Source organism: Erpetoichthys calabaricus, chromosome 14 (assembly GCF_900747795.2).
Source record: "Erpetoichthys calabaricus chromosome 14, fErpCal1.3, whole genome shotgun sequence".
NCBI lineage: Eukaryota > Metazoa > Chordata > Cladistia > Polypteriformes > Polypteridae > Erpetoichthys > Erpetoichthys calabaricus.
The window spans coordinates 110,047,479-110,063,830 of record NC_041407.2 but is presented as its reverse complement, the minus strand read 5'-3'; the positions used below and the strand labels follow the sequence as shown (position 1 = coordinate 110,063,830).

Genomic DNA, 16,352 nt, shown 5'->3' with positions numbered 1-16,352 from the left:
GGCTTTTCAATGATCGATGGGCGGCAGCAAGACAGCAGCTGTACTGATCGCATCTCTTTAGCGTGCGTTCAGACCCCCCTTCACAATGCGAGCAGCGTTAAGTCCCGCGAGAAAAAGATTTAACTACGCCCAGGGCCCGGAAATAAAGGACAAATATTGTTTTTACAAAAGTTTTAAAGTAAAGATGAAAATAATGCATATGTAACAATTCCCATGAAAATAACAATCTTTTTAAATTGTTTATCTGGTAAACCGAACCCGGGGGTGGAGCCTCCTAGTAATAATAATAGATGGGATTAATAAAGTATCTGTCTATCTAAGGGGAAATATACTCTAGCAGCAGCATACTGATAAAGAACAATATTAAATTAAAGAGTGATAACAATGCAGGTATAACAGACAGACAATAACTTTGTATAATGTTAATGTTTACCCCCCAGGGTGGAACTGAAGAGTCACATAGTGTGGGGGGGGGGAGCGATCTCCTCAGTGTGTCAGTGGAGCAGGACGGTGACAGCAGTCTGTCGCTGAAGCTGCTCCTCTGTCTGGAGATGATCCTGTTCAGTGGATGCCGTGGATTCTCCATGATTGACAGGAGTCTGCTCAGCGCCCGTCGCTCTGCCACTGATGTCAGACTGTCCAGCTCTGTGCCCACAGTAGAGCCTGCCTTCCTCACCAGTTTGTCCAGGCGTGATTATTATTAATTAATTAAATATTTATATTATTATACTATGTATATTAAATTAATTAGTTAATAATAATAAATCCGCCATGTAGCGGGGGCGCGATAGCTGAACTGCGATATAGCGGGGGATCATTGTATAACATTATGAAGTGTGTTACAGGAACAACATTTATTTCTGAAGCACATTTTCATACAGAGGATGTGCTTAAAGTGCTTTACAGTATGCCAAAGAAAAAAAAATGAAATAATAGATAAGCATAATTATGAATAAGTGTTATACAAAAGATGAATAAATAATACACACTTCCAAAGAGATGGAGAGCCCTCTGATGCAGAATTGTATTTGTAGAGTGGATCCTGAAAGGAGTTATTCAGCACCAACAACATTTATTTATAAAGGACATTTTCATATTCAGCAAAAACACAGGAACACAGTTGAATACATAAGAGTACAAATCACACGCATGTCAAGAGGCTTTTCTTTACATAAAGAATTACAGATGTGTTTAATAAGTTACTAAGTACGTAATGTGAAAGGTTATTATGACACAGGGTGGGGGCATAAAGATCTCCCACATTTTGAAGGGGTATAACAAAATGAACGAAGCTATCTAAAAAAGAAAATGATATACATTTCTGAAAAGTACATAAAAAAACAGTTTTGTTTTAATGGGTTTTAAAAATCATATCAGACATATCAGGCGGCCGTCATTGGCAATACATTGCTGAAGACATTCCCAGAAGTTCTCCATCACTCTCCGGGTCATCTCAGGTGGAATGGCATCGATTTCCTGTCTGATCCTTTCTTTCAAATCCTCAAGAGATCGAGGACGATGTTTGAAAGCCTTTAGTTTCCCCCCCCCCCCCCCCAGAAGGAAAAAAAAGTCATATGGGCTTAAATCTGGTGACCGTGCTGGCCACCCCACGTCTTCCCTTAAAAAGATCCAAATGCCCAGGGAACGTTTCCCTGAACACTCCGAGCGAACGCTGTGCTGTGTGAGCTGTGGCCCCGTCCTGTTGAAGCCACACATGTTCTGTCCTCGGTCTGCCGGGTGATTTTCTTTACAGTGTGGACTCAGTCGCCCAAAGGTTAGAAGTCCACAGCAAAATCGTTATTCGATGTGGTACAGATTCATTTCAACTGAGTGCGAAGCGTGTATGGAACGCTCTCCGCGTTGCTATCACAGAACGGTTGTTCTCATAATGCGCTTGAACAACAACGTCCCGATGTTCCTCAGTCCAACTCATGATGGGTACTGAAAATGGTAGCACCTAACCTACTGAATGAGACCTACCCCCACTACAGCCCCCACAGTTCTCCCTCGAAATGTGGGCTATCTTTATGCCCCACCCTGTCGAAGGAATTCTCTGGGGGACTCTGGTATCACCCTACAGTCCCGAGGCATACAGTCAGGGCAGTGGGGGGTCTCTAAATAGGCCTGTGATATGAATGTGTCCTGAGGTAGACTGCCCTCTCATATGGGGTTACCTTCAAAAACTGACAGTTGTGACTCCATTGTGGGTTCAGAAAATACAATACAATACAATTTATTTTTGTATAGTCCAAAATCACACAAGAAGTGCCACAATGGGCTTTAACAGGCCCTGCCTCTTGACAGCCCCCCAGCCTTGACTCTCTAAGAAGACAAGGAAAAAAACTCCCAAAAAAAACCCTTATAGGGAAAAAATGGAAGAAACCTCAGGAAAGACAGTTCAGAGAGAGACCCCTTTCCAGGTAGGTTGGGTGTACAGTGGGTGTCAAAAAGAATGGGGTCAATACAACACAATACAATACACAGAACAGAACAAATCCTCAATACAGTATAAAAATAAAAAATTTTAGAAGTAAGGAGTAGAATATAACAGTAGATGATATCACATAACAAGATTTGGATTTGTTTAGAGTCCTGGAGACCTCATTCATCAAGCTGCCTCCCCCATTTGGCCATTCCATGGCTGAAACAGCGCTAGTCTGATGAAAGGACCCCTCTTTCCCACGATTCCTGCGATCCTCCATCAGGGATGACTTTACCTTAGGCAGGCAAAACAACTTGGCAGGTGGGCCGTGGCACCAAGTGGCACTTTTGAGTACCAAGAAGAGAAACAGAATAGGTGAGGGTTAGTATCAAATTATAACTACCATGTTACTTATGTTTTAGTGCCAATGACTAACAACAGAGGTGCAGTCTGCACAGTTAATCAGAAGCTCTAGTCAGGGTGTGCTAAACTGAAGTAGTGAATCTTCAGCCGGGATTTAAAAGCTGAGACTGAAGGGGCATCTCTTATAGTAGCAGGCAGACTAGTCCACAGTTTAGGGGTCCCACTGTTATTTTATTAATTCTTGGAATCATAAGCAGACCGGCATCCTGAGATCTTAATGTGCGCTCAGGTTTGTAAGTCATGATAAGTTCAGGCAAGTAAGCCGGACCTTGGCCATTTAATGCTTTATATGTTAAAAGGAGGATTTTGAAATCTGCCCTAAACTTAACTGGGAGCCAGTGTAAGGATTTAAGAACTGGAGTTATGTGTTCGTATTTTCTAATAAAATCATGGAGGGCATAGCATGACGCTGATTGAATGAGAAGAAGCTGCTATATAACCTGTTAGTAAGAACAATGAAACACCAGCACAGTTACTGGAGACGATGGCGATCACCATTACTTATGTGTTCTTTTACTGTGCCCTCTGTGCATACGGACATTTTAGAACAAGCAGTAGGGCCATTGGATACACTTGGGGAAATGCAAGTAATTTAAAAAGTGCATTTTAAACTGTGTCTCTCATTTCATAGGTGAAGAAGTCTTTTAATTTGAGAAGTGTGCAAGTGAAATACATTGATGAAGACAATGAGGAGGTAAGAAACTCAGTCAAGTAGTTGATAACATTTACTGTTGGGATTTGCGGTCTTCTTTGCTCAGTGAGTTTATTTTTTTTTTCCAAATCCTAAGATATTAGGATAAGTCATATTAGTTTTGGTCAGAGGTTTTCAGGTTCAGCAATGGAGGAAGCCCTTGACTGCAGGTTTTTATTCCAACCAATGTCACAGTCGGTGCGTGATTATTACTTTGAACTGATCTCATTGTTTAGTTATGTGGCTTAGCTAAAAATTCCTAGACATTCAGAAATATTTACATTCTTTGTCCTAACTTTAAATGCATACCTTTCTTTTTAAAGCGACCCATTTCTGTAGAATGCGCTCCTTTAGTTGTATCCAAACGCTGATAATAAGCAGCGTGGACACGGGTGCAAACATCATTGAATGCTAAAGGGAAACAAACGACTTCAGTGCCGTTTCCACTTGTCAGCTCATCAAGAAACATTTCTTAGAAATGAGCAGACCAGCCAATATGGCACTCGAGTCATTGTTCTCCTTTAGAAGTCTGTGTTGCCAGCATTTAGGTGCAGTTAAGGCAAAAAAAAAAAATGTGTAGATAAATACTCAAGAAAAATGGCAAATATATACGTATGCTTCAAAATTTATTAGAAATAAGCAAACTGAAAAAGGTTGCAAACTAAACAATGAGGTCAGTTCAGTAATGCACTAATTGTGAAAACTCGATAGCCACAAGAAATAAACACGCTGACATCTCACTTGGGCCAAAACAAACTTATTTTGAGTTTTTAAATGAGTTAAATTTCAGTTTTAAATCAAATATCTTCTGTCCTGTTTATGCCCTTTTGGCGAATTATTAAATGAGGTCAACATTGTCATTTTTTTTTCTTTCTTTTTATAGGTGTCAGTTAATACAGAAGGTACGTGATTTATTATTCTTTTTAATCAGATTTTTTTATGTATTGGAGTAGCACAGTCACGTCACAGCCCACAGTCCTCTGGTTCATTTCTTTGCTTGGGTGCTTTTTGTATGCAGTTTACATGATCTGCTCGTGTTAATTTGCTTCTCCTTCCCCATCCTAATGACTGATTGATGTCCTTATTGTTCAAACGGTCTGAATATGTAAGCTTATGTAGTGTTTCCAGGGCGGCACGGTGGCGCAGTGGGTAGCGCTGCTGCCTCGCAGTTAGGAGACCCAGGTTCTCTTCCTGAGTCCTCCCTGTGTGAAGTTTGCATGTTCTCCCCGTGTCTGTGTGGGTTTCCTCCGACAGTCCAAAGACTTGCAGGTTAGGTGCACTGGCGGTTCTGAATTGTCCCTAGTGCTTGCTTGGTGTGTGTGTGTGTGTGTGTGCGTGCATGTGCCCTGCGGTGGGCTGGCGCCCTGCCCAGGGTTTGTTTCTTCCTTGCACCCTGTGTTGGCTGGGTTTGGCTCCAGCAGACCCCCAGTGACCCTGTAGTTAGGATAATAGTGGGTTGGATAATGGATCGATGTATGGATGTAGTGTTTCCTGTAGAAAACTTTTATTAGTAGTTGACATTGTTTCTTGCTGCGGGGATGGAAGGGGGCTACCCCTGTTAAAAAGTGGGGTGCCGATAAATAATAGTGGCATTAAATAATGTGAATCAAATAGTGAACCACCAACTGGCACAAAGGCCCCTCATGATATGTTACTGGAAAAAGATATGTACCCCCCAGCACAAAAAAACTGCATGTGAAAATGAATACTTCTGGTAGTAAAGCACAGTTCCTGCACTACCAAGAGGCAGCCCCCCAATGTTGTGTCTGCACATGGTCCTCCAAATAACAACAGAACAAACTTGCCTTAGTCTCGGAACATTCTCTGGAGTCGGCCTTTTCTGTTACTGTTTGTGTTTTTTGAGGCTAAAACGTATTCAGCTCACTCTACAATGTTTGGAAGTAATTAACAATTTCATGTTAAGTTGTGGGGCTAATGGTATTTTCTTGTCCTTTTGTTGTAGAAGAATACAAGGAGGGCCTAAAGGTAAGTTTTACTTCATTTCATTCTTCTTTGCAGAATGATCCTTTACTTATTGCAGTGTTAATGACGTCTGGAGAATGTTCTTTTCGTTTTGTAATTTCCAGCTTACTTTATTCAGGGTTTCTACTTATATTGTGTTGTTTTGTGTATACTCATTGCCAGAATCATCTAAGAATATACTGTCAAATTAGATGGGTGCCATGTCAAGTGTTTTAATATTTATACAGTGCCACACTATTATAATTCAGTGGTTCTCAAACTGCAGCCACATTGGGCTCCCCAGGACCTTGTGAAGAACTGCTGCTATATTTACTTTAGAACATTAGAACACTCGAGACGAGAACAGGCCATTCAACCCAACAAAGCTTGCCAGTCCTCTCCACTTATTTCTTCCAAAAAAACATCAAGTCGAGTTTTGAAAGTCCCTAATGTCTTACTGTCTACCACACTACTTGGTAGCTTAGTCCAAGTGTCTATCGTTCTTTGTGTAAAGAAAAACTTCCAAATGTTTGTGCGAAATTTACCCTTAACAAGTTTCCAACTGTGTCCCCGTGTTCTTGATGAACTCATTTTAAAATAACCGTCTCGATCCACTGCACTAATTCCCTTCATAATTTTAAACACTTCAGTCAGGTCACCTCTTAATCCTTTTTTGTTAAACTGTAAAGGCTCAGCTCTTTTAATCTTTCCTCACAACTCAACCCCTGTAGCCCTGAATCAGCCTAGTTGGTGTTCTCGGGACCTTTTCTAGTGCTGCTATGTCTTTTTTGTAGCCAGGAGACCCAAACTGCACACAGGACTCAAGATGAGGCCTCACCAGTGCGTTATAAAGCTGAGCAGAACCTCCTTGGACTTGTACTCCACACATCAAGGTGCTATATAACCTAACATCCATCCATCCATCCAACCAACCCGCTATATCCTAACTACAGGGTCACGGGGGTCTGCTGGAGCCAATCCCAGCCAACACAGGGCACAAGGCAGGAAACAAACCCCAGGCAGGGTGCCAGCCCACCGCAGATAACCTAACATTCTGTTGGAATGTGTATTCTCTATAGCTGTCGTAGTGCTACCCTTCTGAACAGCTAATTCAATATTCAATATCTCATTCTGACCTTTTTTAGTGTGCTTCTAAACAAGGAAATCAACTCAGTCTCAATGTTTATGCGCTTGAAGAATTGGAACCCAGCACATCATTCCAGAGTGGATCAGTAAAACCCACGTTCAAAGCAAAGGAGGATGGAAAGAATCCAGTCCAGCATTATACCAAATTGGCTAAGATGGCTGGCCAGGAGATGTTGAGTAGAAAAGCTCAAGAGGAGGTAAGGCAGGACTAATGTTTGTTGTGAATGCTTTGATTATTCACTTGGACAGCATTAGGTAAAGGCTTTTTTTTTTTTTGTTCAAGTGGCCCTTGTTTCCTTTCTCGAGGTCCTCAGGCCTTGTTTGCAGTGGTACGACTTTTTCACATATCTGACACATACCAGATTTTGGTGTAAATACTAAACAACAACAACATTTATACAAATGATGTAGATGTTTTACAGGATGAAGAAAGAGAAAAAGACAAAATATAAAAAATAAAATTAGGCAATGCTAATTAACATAGAAGTAAGTAAGGTCCGAAGGCCAGGGAGGACAGGAAAAAAAAAAAAAAAAACTCCAGATAGCTGGAGAAAAAAAACCAAACAAAATCTACACGGGTTCTGAGGCCACAAGACCATCCGGCACCGTCTAGGCATTCTACCTAACATAACTGACCTCAATCAGTCCTCATGGTATTCGGGCTTCACATGGAAGAACTTGGTGATGATGTGGACTTCAGGCCTTCAATCCGTCAATGTAGGGACATCATGGTGCTTTGATCAGGTGGTGGTGGTGAAGGCGGCACAGATCACCATCACAGAAAACCTGAAAAAGAACAGCAGAGTAAGTACGTATTTCTGAGCCACCACGAATTATAATGATAAGGATAATTAAATGCATATACAGAGTATCAGGATTAAACTAAAATGAAGCTAAGAGAAAGCCATGTTACAATAATGTGTTTTTAGCAGTTTCTTAAAGTGTTCCACCGTATTAGCCTGGCGAATTTCTATTGGTAAGCTATTATTAAAGACCCACATGGTATTCAATTAACTGAGACTAGCTGTGCTATTCATCTTAAAATCTAAATAATCGATGTAGACCTCAGCGGTAACATTTGCAGTGCACCGGTAAATTCATACGTCTCTGTTATGTGCCATTTTGTGTTGGATTTGTAATAGCAGTCTTCACTGGCTCCCTGTGTCCTACAGAATCGAATATAAAATCCTACTAATAACCTACAAAGCCTTAAATAACCTCGCACCAAACTACATCAGTGACCTTCTCCATCACTATGTGCCTGCCCGTCCACTAAGGTCCTCTGATTCTGGTAATCTTGTTGTACCCCACACTAATCTACACTCCATGGGTGACAGCAGGGCCTTCAGCTATATAGCGCCCAGACTCTGGAATGACCTACCGAAATTAATCAGGTCAGCTGACTCCATGAATTCTTTTAAAAAACAACTCAAAACTCATCTGTTCAGGAAGACTGTTAGCTCTACTTGACTTTATTATCCTTCTCTCAGTTTACTTCTCTGTCAAGATGCTAATTTACAGTAACCTGTGTGTGTGTGCGCTAGAACATCAATTATGTTGTCTGTTTTTTTTTTTTTTCCTTCCAGAATTCACTATCTTAATCTTCTTTATTTATTTATCTGGTTTGTACAATGCTATATACTGTATACACTGCCGTTCTTTATTATATTCTGTAAGTGCCTTGAGCATGGGAAAGGCGCTATATAAATAAAATGTATTATTATTATTATTGTTAGCAGTGTCAATGCGCCATCTATTGGAAAGAGAGCTGCAACGCATTTTATTACTAAAAGTTCTTGTGACTCGGCCATCATTTGGATTGACGGAGACATAGCAACCAGACAGACAGACAGACGCTTATCCTTTTATTAGGGCGGATTGGATGCTGCTTTCTTATTGATACTTAATTCTGTTTAAGTCTGGTAGTGTAGACACAGCCTTGGAGTTTAATAGTTCAGTGTTTTAGGCTTTACATTTTTTAACCAGTGGTTAGGCTGAAACATGCATTTTTTGTTAGAACTTATTTAATATCAATATTTACGCATTTTTAGTGATAATTTAATAATTTCAATCTATTATATAATAGTCATTTTTAATTTGATACAATTATAATATAAATCATTTCTACGTTCTGAATATTAGTAGATACACTGATATTTATTTGATATATTACAACATATGACTGAATTTAATATCCTATATCAGGTATTTGAGAGTAAGTAGATAGATTCAGTACAATATTTTTAACATCAAAAGAATACATTCTGTTTTTATAGAAAATTAAGAATGAAGTTATCAAAAAAGACGGAGATCAGAAGCCTCCTCAATGGTTTATTTCATACATGGAGCAGGTATGTACGCATCTTTGCTCTCTGTCTCGCCCAGGAGCTTAACACATCTTGCTTGTTCATGCCTTCATTCAGTTGTTGCACACGTGTTTGCTTTTCTTTACTGAACAAAAATCTGCAGCTTTTTGATTTTTTTAATCTCTTCAATTTTTTTTTTTTTTTTTTTTTTTTATCTCGGATGTCAAACCGTACACTTTCAACCACCCAAAGATTTGCAATTTTAAATTAGCCCAATGTGTGGGAATTAATAGGCCCTGCAGTGGACTGCTGCCTCAGTAAGGGATGAGTCATGCCTTGCACCCAATTTGCTTGATGGTCTCTATTCCACTGTGACTGTGGTTTGAGAAAGTTATTTTAAAAGAGACAGCAGTTCTGAATGTGGATTTACTTAAAAGTTGGGTTACATTTAAACATTTTTTTCATACATTTGTTGTACGGCAGTGTTTTGCTCTTGGGATTCAAACCTTTTACAGAGTGGAAAAAAATACCACCTTAAGCTGGCATAGTTATATCCATAGCCCAGTGAGCTACTTCAGTGCCCTTCTTCAGCATGAAGTAGTAATTTCACTACAGTCTTCTTACAGCACATTCAATCCATAAGCATTGTAAAACTCTGTTGAGTGGGCATTTGTCTTGGCTTGATGAGTTTTAACAGTCTGTTGTATTTTAATCTTTCAGCTCTGCATACCCACTTTCTCAAGTAAAGAGTCGTGGGAAGCCTTAATCAGCTGTGGTAGCGGATGCTGAAGTCCTTGCAGGATGGAATGCTAGTTTATCAGAGGGCACACACACACACACACACACACACACACAATGAGGGCCAGTTTTGAGTTGTAAGTCTATAGCAGTATATTGCTGCATGACTTCGTGTGAAACCTGCACAAGAGCAATGAGAGCATGAGCACAGGGGGCTGCAGAGGAGAATTAAACACGTAATCCAAGTGCCATGATGAAGCCAAGCTAAACAAAATGTGCCTCTTTGTGATTGCTGTGCTATCAACAAATCCCACATCCAAAAAGGTGCACTGAGTTGACATTTCAGCCTCTAACACAATGATTTTAAGCTCAGTCCTATGGGACCCCCATGGCTGCTGGTTTTTTATTCCAACTGAATTTGCAATCAGAGTATCATTCTTACTTTTTAATTGATTTTATTATTTAGATAGATACTTTATTAATCCCCAAGGGGAAATTCACATTTTAGTTTATTTTAGTTTTTTTTTTAGGGAATTTCACATTTTAGATTTAGTTATCTAGCATACAGATATTTCTAAAAAATTCCTAAATATTTGTATTCTTTGCCACAGCTTCAAATACTTTTCTTTTAAGTTGACTTTTTTCTGTTGAATTTTCTCCCTTAATTGCCCTCCATGGCCTGGTCATTCTGGCCCCCTAATCATCCCCTGTCCTCTAATTGTCTCTCACCACTTCACCATCTAACAGCTAACTTGTGGTGAGTGTACTGGCGCCAGGTGGATGCTGCATATTAGTTGTGCCTGAAGTGATTCACCACTTGTGGTGTAAAGCGCTTTGAGTAACTTGAGAAATGCTGTATGAATGTAATGAATTTATTATTCTCTCTCTGTTATGAAAAAAAAAACTTGCGATGAGATTTTTTTCCCTGTCGACGAGACGTGATCTTTTGAAGAGAGACCGAGACACTTTCACTTCCCGCGAGACGGACAAGTCACGTCATACTTACAACCTTCAGACACGAGTCCCATGATACGCATGCAGAGCAGGTTAGAGGTAATGGATGTGGGAAAATTTGAAAAGCTCCAAAAATGATAGTAAAGATCGCATTAGCGCAAAAAATCTGAAAATATTACTCATGGGGAAATAACGGAACAGCAAAAAGAGATTGAATGTTCAGGTGCTGTACAGGCTTTTAAATGTTCAAAGCTTCGCACGGCATGCAGATCACGCGGCACGCAGCGGCAGCAAGCCAACAGCTTCTTGAGCAAACAGGAGGTGAAAAGAACAACACCAGTTACTTGTTTCCCAACTTATCACTGTTTAAGAGGGGGTTCGGAGGAGCAGCTGCGTCTTTTTGGGGTGCGCTCAGCCCCACTCTTCACAATGGTGCCTACCGCTGGCCCCCTGGGAAGGGTATGCGAGCGAATTGCAGATCACGTGTGGCGGTAGCAGCAGCAGCACGCCAGCAGCTAATTGAGAAAATTGGAGTTAAAAACCAAAAATGGATTTATTTCCCATTGTGTCACCATTTAAGAGGGGTTTTGGAGAGGTGGCCACTGGCAGGGAGGGAAAGGGGTTGGTGAGCGCAGCGAGCAGGGGGTGAAGCCCCCTAGTAATTAATAATGTTATTATTATTATTTGTACCCAAATGCTGGTAATTAACACTGAGCATTGAAAGCCAAAGAGGTGCAGTGACTTCAGCAGCCTTATCAGTTGTCCGCTCACTTAGAAGCGTGTCTTCCAAATGATCAGCCCAGTTGCTGTGGCACTCAGTCATTGCTCTCCTTTAGATTTCGTTGTTCTCAGAATTTAGATGTATTAAAGGGAGTAAATTCTATTGAAAAGTGTCAATTAAAAACAAGTTATGAAATATTTGTATTTTTGTCCTAACTTGAAATGCTTAAGTTTCCTTTGCCGTTTTCTTTTAATCCACCTTTTCAGCACAGCTTACTCCTTTTAGTTGTATCCATATGTTAAAAACGCCGAGAGCTGCAGGCAGCAGTGACTTGAGTGCCATGTTCACTGGTCTCCTCCGTTTACTGAGATGTTTCTTAATGAGCAGTGAAGTCATTGCATCTCCTTTAGCTTTCAGGGCTGCCTGCGCTGCTCATTACTAATTATCTGTATTTGGATACAACTATGATAGCAAAGTTTACAGGAAATGGTAAATTTAAAATGACAATCGCATGGGAAGTTTAAGCATTTCTGTTTTTGACAAAAATACAGATATTTATTGCAATAAGCAAATTAAAAAAGACAGCTTGCTAAACAGTGAGATCAATCTGACCCCAGGTCATAAAAAAGAAACAATCCCCTTAAGGATTAATAAATTATTTCAAATCAAATTCAAAGTAAGAATGATGCAGTCATTGTGAAACTAGTTTGTGTAAAACCCTGCAGCCACAGGCACCCAAAACAGAGCTGTCTTTAACATGAATGAAGAGGTGGTTGCCCTGAGCTCCATGCCAGCCTAGTCATCCTGCCACCACCCTCTTCATTGCCATTATATTGTTTTTGTTGTCAATTCACTTCCACTATGGATCCTGTAACCAACCACCCATCCTGCTCGCCAGTCATCTCACTTAGTCTAAACCTACCACCTTAGAAACCAGTCTGGCAAGGGCTCTGCTGTAGGCAAAAGGCTTAATTTGGGAACCACTCTTCTAACACACACTGCAACTGTAAATGGTACTGCCTGTGTTCACCTCTGCTATATTAGATGGTAGCCATTTCAATCATGTTAACCTTTTGAAGGTTCAATTCTTTTCAAGTCAGCTATGCATTTTTATTGGATTCATTTTTGACGTCCCGTTAATTATGAAAAGTGTAATAGAAATGAAGTTGCTCTCTTTGTGTGCCGTGTACGGAGACTGTCTAAATCTGTGAGAATGGACACTCGCTTTATTTGTTGCTGTTGAAGTTTTGCTTCACGGCCCACGTGAGACAGAAAAGCAGTCGGAGTAAATCTTCTTACAAGCTGCGGGAGTCCACACTATTAAAGAGCTCGGCCAGAAAGGGTTTCTTTGGGAAAGTTGAACGTTTCAAGTGGTGTGTTTTCTTTGTTTTAATATCATTTGACTGCTTCAGTTGGAGATTGCACTCTGAAATAGAAATGTGGGAGTTATTTTGGGCGCAGCTTTGCTGCATTCCTCATATGTTCACTTTTGCCATGAATCATCTAATGTTGTTGTAGTTCAAGCATCAATTTGTAGAAGAAGCAGTGGAAACGATTTCCCAGCAGCTCTGTGAAAAGCTCAACATTCTGCTTCCACGGTCGGGTATGTCTCCTGGGGTAGGAGTTCAAGTACCAGAAATAAGTTCCACTTCAGGAAACCTGGGTGACGAGCTGACAGTCTGCAGTGCCTGCCATGGAAGAATTACAGGAATGTGCTACCAGTGCAGGTCAGCATTATCCCTTAATTACAGCGCCTTTGACTTTATCCTTGATTGTGCTCAGTTTGCTGCTGATCAACATCATAAAGGCACTAAACGTGTCGTATTAAAACCGCTTGTTCATCTCTTTTCAGTGTCTGCTCCTCGTTTGTTCTCTGCGAGTCCTGTGAGTTATGGAGCTTTGACCATGATTCCAGCCACACTTTCATAAAAGTTAAAAAGCCTGTCATTTTTGGGACGACTGGACATACTCATGCGGCTGAAAATAAAGTCGTGGGTTTTGGTGAACTGGCAAGGTAGAATAAAATGATTTTAAAATTCATGCACTATGACTGTAAGGTTTATAATCTCTTAAATAGCCAGTTGAGTAAAATATCACAAACGTTTTGAAGGCTTATGCACATTTAACATATCTTATGTACTGACTAAAGTGGGAAATATCTCACTGTGCTTATGGTATATTTATTATGTTCTTCCCATCCTTGTTGTGCTGCTTATTTTCAAAGTCGGTTTATACTGGGTGTGAGACTTACCCGGATACCACCAGTCGGAAACCACATCTTTATAAAATCACACGTTCATTAAACCACAAATTACAGTCCTAAAAAGCACACACAGTACCCCCAGCACCAATCACCTCTATTTTGGGCGTCTTTTTCACAGTAATAACTGCTTGTTTGTGAGGTCATATGGAACCTCTGCAGCAGTCATTGATAGTCTGTAACATTACTGATTCTTCCCACCTCTAAGAACAACAAACAATGAGTTGAACCTTGCTAAATTCCAAAAGTAAACTACACCAGCAAACTCTATTAGAGGTGTGAGCTCGGGTCCGAACACCATCAGGTTAACACCAGCACTTTCCATAAAACACACGTTTATTGAATGCAAAAGTCCCACATAGCACACAGTGCCCCCAGCACCAATCACCCTCTCCACAGTCTCTCGTCCAAATGGCCGTGGGCCGCCTTTCCTCTCCTTATGGGAGCTTCGTCCTGCTCCCACTCCCGACTCTAACTCTCCGATTGTAGGAAGGTGGCCCCTTTTATTTCCGTCCGGATGTGCTCCAGGTGGCTGATTACGTCCTTCCGGCAGCACTTACTGGTGTGGCAAAAGTGCTGCCCTTTGCACCGGAAGCACTCCAGACGTCCCTGGAAGGCTGTTCTGCCATCTGCCATCTTTCCGAGTTTGGCGGAAGTAAATGTTTCCTGGGTTCTTCGAGGCTTGAGGAGCCCCCTGGCAGTGGCCATGGGTTCCAACGAGTTGAAATTTCTCTCCTCCTCTCCTGATCCAGGGCGGTTGCCCCCTCATGACCCGGAAGACATAAAGGTCACCTTCTGGTCCTTGTAGGCGTCCCGGCCGGGTCAGAACCCCAACCATCTGTGACACTGGCTATTCAAAATGAAAGAGCAGATTTCAAAAATGTATTTCAGACCAACTTGGAGGGCTGCAGTGGCTGCAGGTTTTCATTGTAACCTTCTTCATTAGTGACCTGTTTCTTCTGCTAATGAACTTCTTCTGCCTTAGTTTTAATTAACTTGACTCAGGCCCCTTAGTTGTCTCTTTTTCCTTAATTAGCAGCCAAACAATAATGAGACACAAAACGAGGCACCACACGACCAGCTCCCCTGTGTCCATCACACATTATCTGAAAATAAAGAAAGGTGAAGGTCTCAGTAGGGTTAATCTCTCAGGTCACCGAAAACATTGTGACGGTGGTCTTAGAAAAAAAACAGAAAAATCAACAGTTTTGGAAATGTCTGCTGTGGCAGAATGAGAGCAGCAACAAGCCATGGAATTAAATAATGGGCTTAATTAACAGCGAGAATCGGCTTCTCATTAAGAGATTGGTTGGAGTTTGAAATCCCAGCTTAGCTGGTCATCAGTCGGCTCGTTTCATATCTCATTTCTGTTTGGCTGCCATTTAATGAAGAAAGGAATACATTCAGAGGACTGACTCCTTAAAAACAGGGTTATTAAAATGAAGGGAAAAGGAGTTAATTAGCAGTGAAACCTGATTAGGTAAAGGGTCAGGAATGAAAACCTGCAGCCACTGCGGCCCTCCAGGCCTGGAGTTTGACACCCCTGGGATAGAGGAAAGTTCAAAGTTTAAAAGCCCCAGTGAATGTCACCGAGCGCAGTTTCTCGTTTATAGTACAGTAGCATTTCCACTTGGAGGTCCGGCGTTACTTGAATGACACCATTCCAGGACGATGGATTGGAAGAGGTGGAAGACAAGATCTTGCTCATTGTCTATGGCCTCCCAGGTCTCCAGACCTTACACCCCATGTGATTTTTGTCTATGGGGGTACATTAAAGAAAGAGTGTGTGTTCCACCTATGTCCGTTAATCTTCAAGGAAGCTTGTTGAGTTGAGTTGACTAATGTGTGAGTTGACAAAATGGTCTACCATTTTGATGTTTGTCACCCTACACGTGGTGCTCATGTTGAGTGCATGCAACCTCAGTGACCATAGGACCAAACTTTGAACTTTACTCTATCCAGTGATGTGCGGAATGCCTTAATACAGTTTGTTTGAAATCCATCCATCCATCCATTTTCCAACCCGCTGAATCCGAACACAGGGTCACGGGGGTCTGCTGGAGCCAATCCCAGCCAACACAGGGCACAAGGCAGGAACCAATCCCGGGCAGGGTGCCAACCCACCGCAGGACACACACAAACACACACACACACACCAAGCACACACTAGGGCCAATTTAGAATTGCCAATCCATCTAACCTGCATGTCTTTGGACTGTGGGAGGAAACCGGAGCACCCGGAGGAAACCCACGCAGACACGGGGAGAACATGCAAACTCCACGCAGGGAGGACCCGGGAATTGAACCCAGGTCTCCCAACTGCGAGGCAGCAGCGCTACCCACTGCGCCACCGTGCCGCCCTTGTTTGAAATACATTTTTGAAATCTAGCCCTGTATAATCTACACTTACAGATTAAAAATGTCTGATCATTTTAATTTCTCTAATCATTTCTGTTTGAAATGTATTGCTTGTTTTAAAGAATATGCTGAGCTCTTTGATTCCACCATTGCAGTGATGCTAATCCTAGTGTTGGCTAAACCTCCTACTTTGGTATTCCTTTTTTTAATAATAAGTTTTATTTATGTAGTGCCTTTCATACACTCAAGGAAACTTTACAATTCAATAAACACATTAACAAAACAATAGAAGTCACATACAAGAAAATGAATAATACTCATTGAAAAGATGTGTTTTTAACAGGAATTTGAAATGTATGATAAAATTTATT

The 16,352-nt window shown here is 41.2% G+C and overlaps 1 protein-coding gene across 5 annotated transcripts in view; it reads left to right on the top strand.

Annotated features, from left to right (window-relative positions):
- nbr1a (NBR1 autophagy cargo receptor a) overlaps positions 1 to 16,352 on the top strand; it is a 62,099-nt gene that overhangs the window by 7,153 nt on the left and 38,594 nt on the right. For all 5 annotated transcript variants that reach the window (XM_028818543.2, XM_028818546.2, XM_028818545.2 and 2 more), the window contains exons 2-8: positions 3,477 to 3,539; positions 4,420 to 4,438; positions 5,500 to 5,522; positions 6,644 to 6,841; positions 8,921 to 8,995; positions 12,882 to 13,090; positions 13,216 to 13,377. In XM_028818543.2, the coding sequence (XP_028674376.2) occupies positions 3,477 to 3,539; positions 4,420 to 4,438; positions 5,500 to 5,522; positions 6,644 to 6,841; positions 8,921 to 8,995; positions 12,882 to 13,090; positions 13,216 to 13,377 (749 nt within the window). The remainder of the gene's footprint in view (positions 1 to 3,476; positions 3,540 to 4,419; positions 4,439 to 5,499; positions 5,523 to 6,643; positions 6,842 to 8,920; positions 8,996 to 12,881; positions 13,091 to 13,215; positions 13,378 to 16,352) is intronic.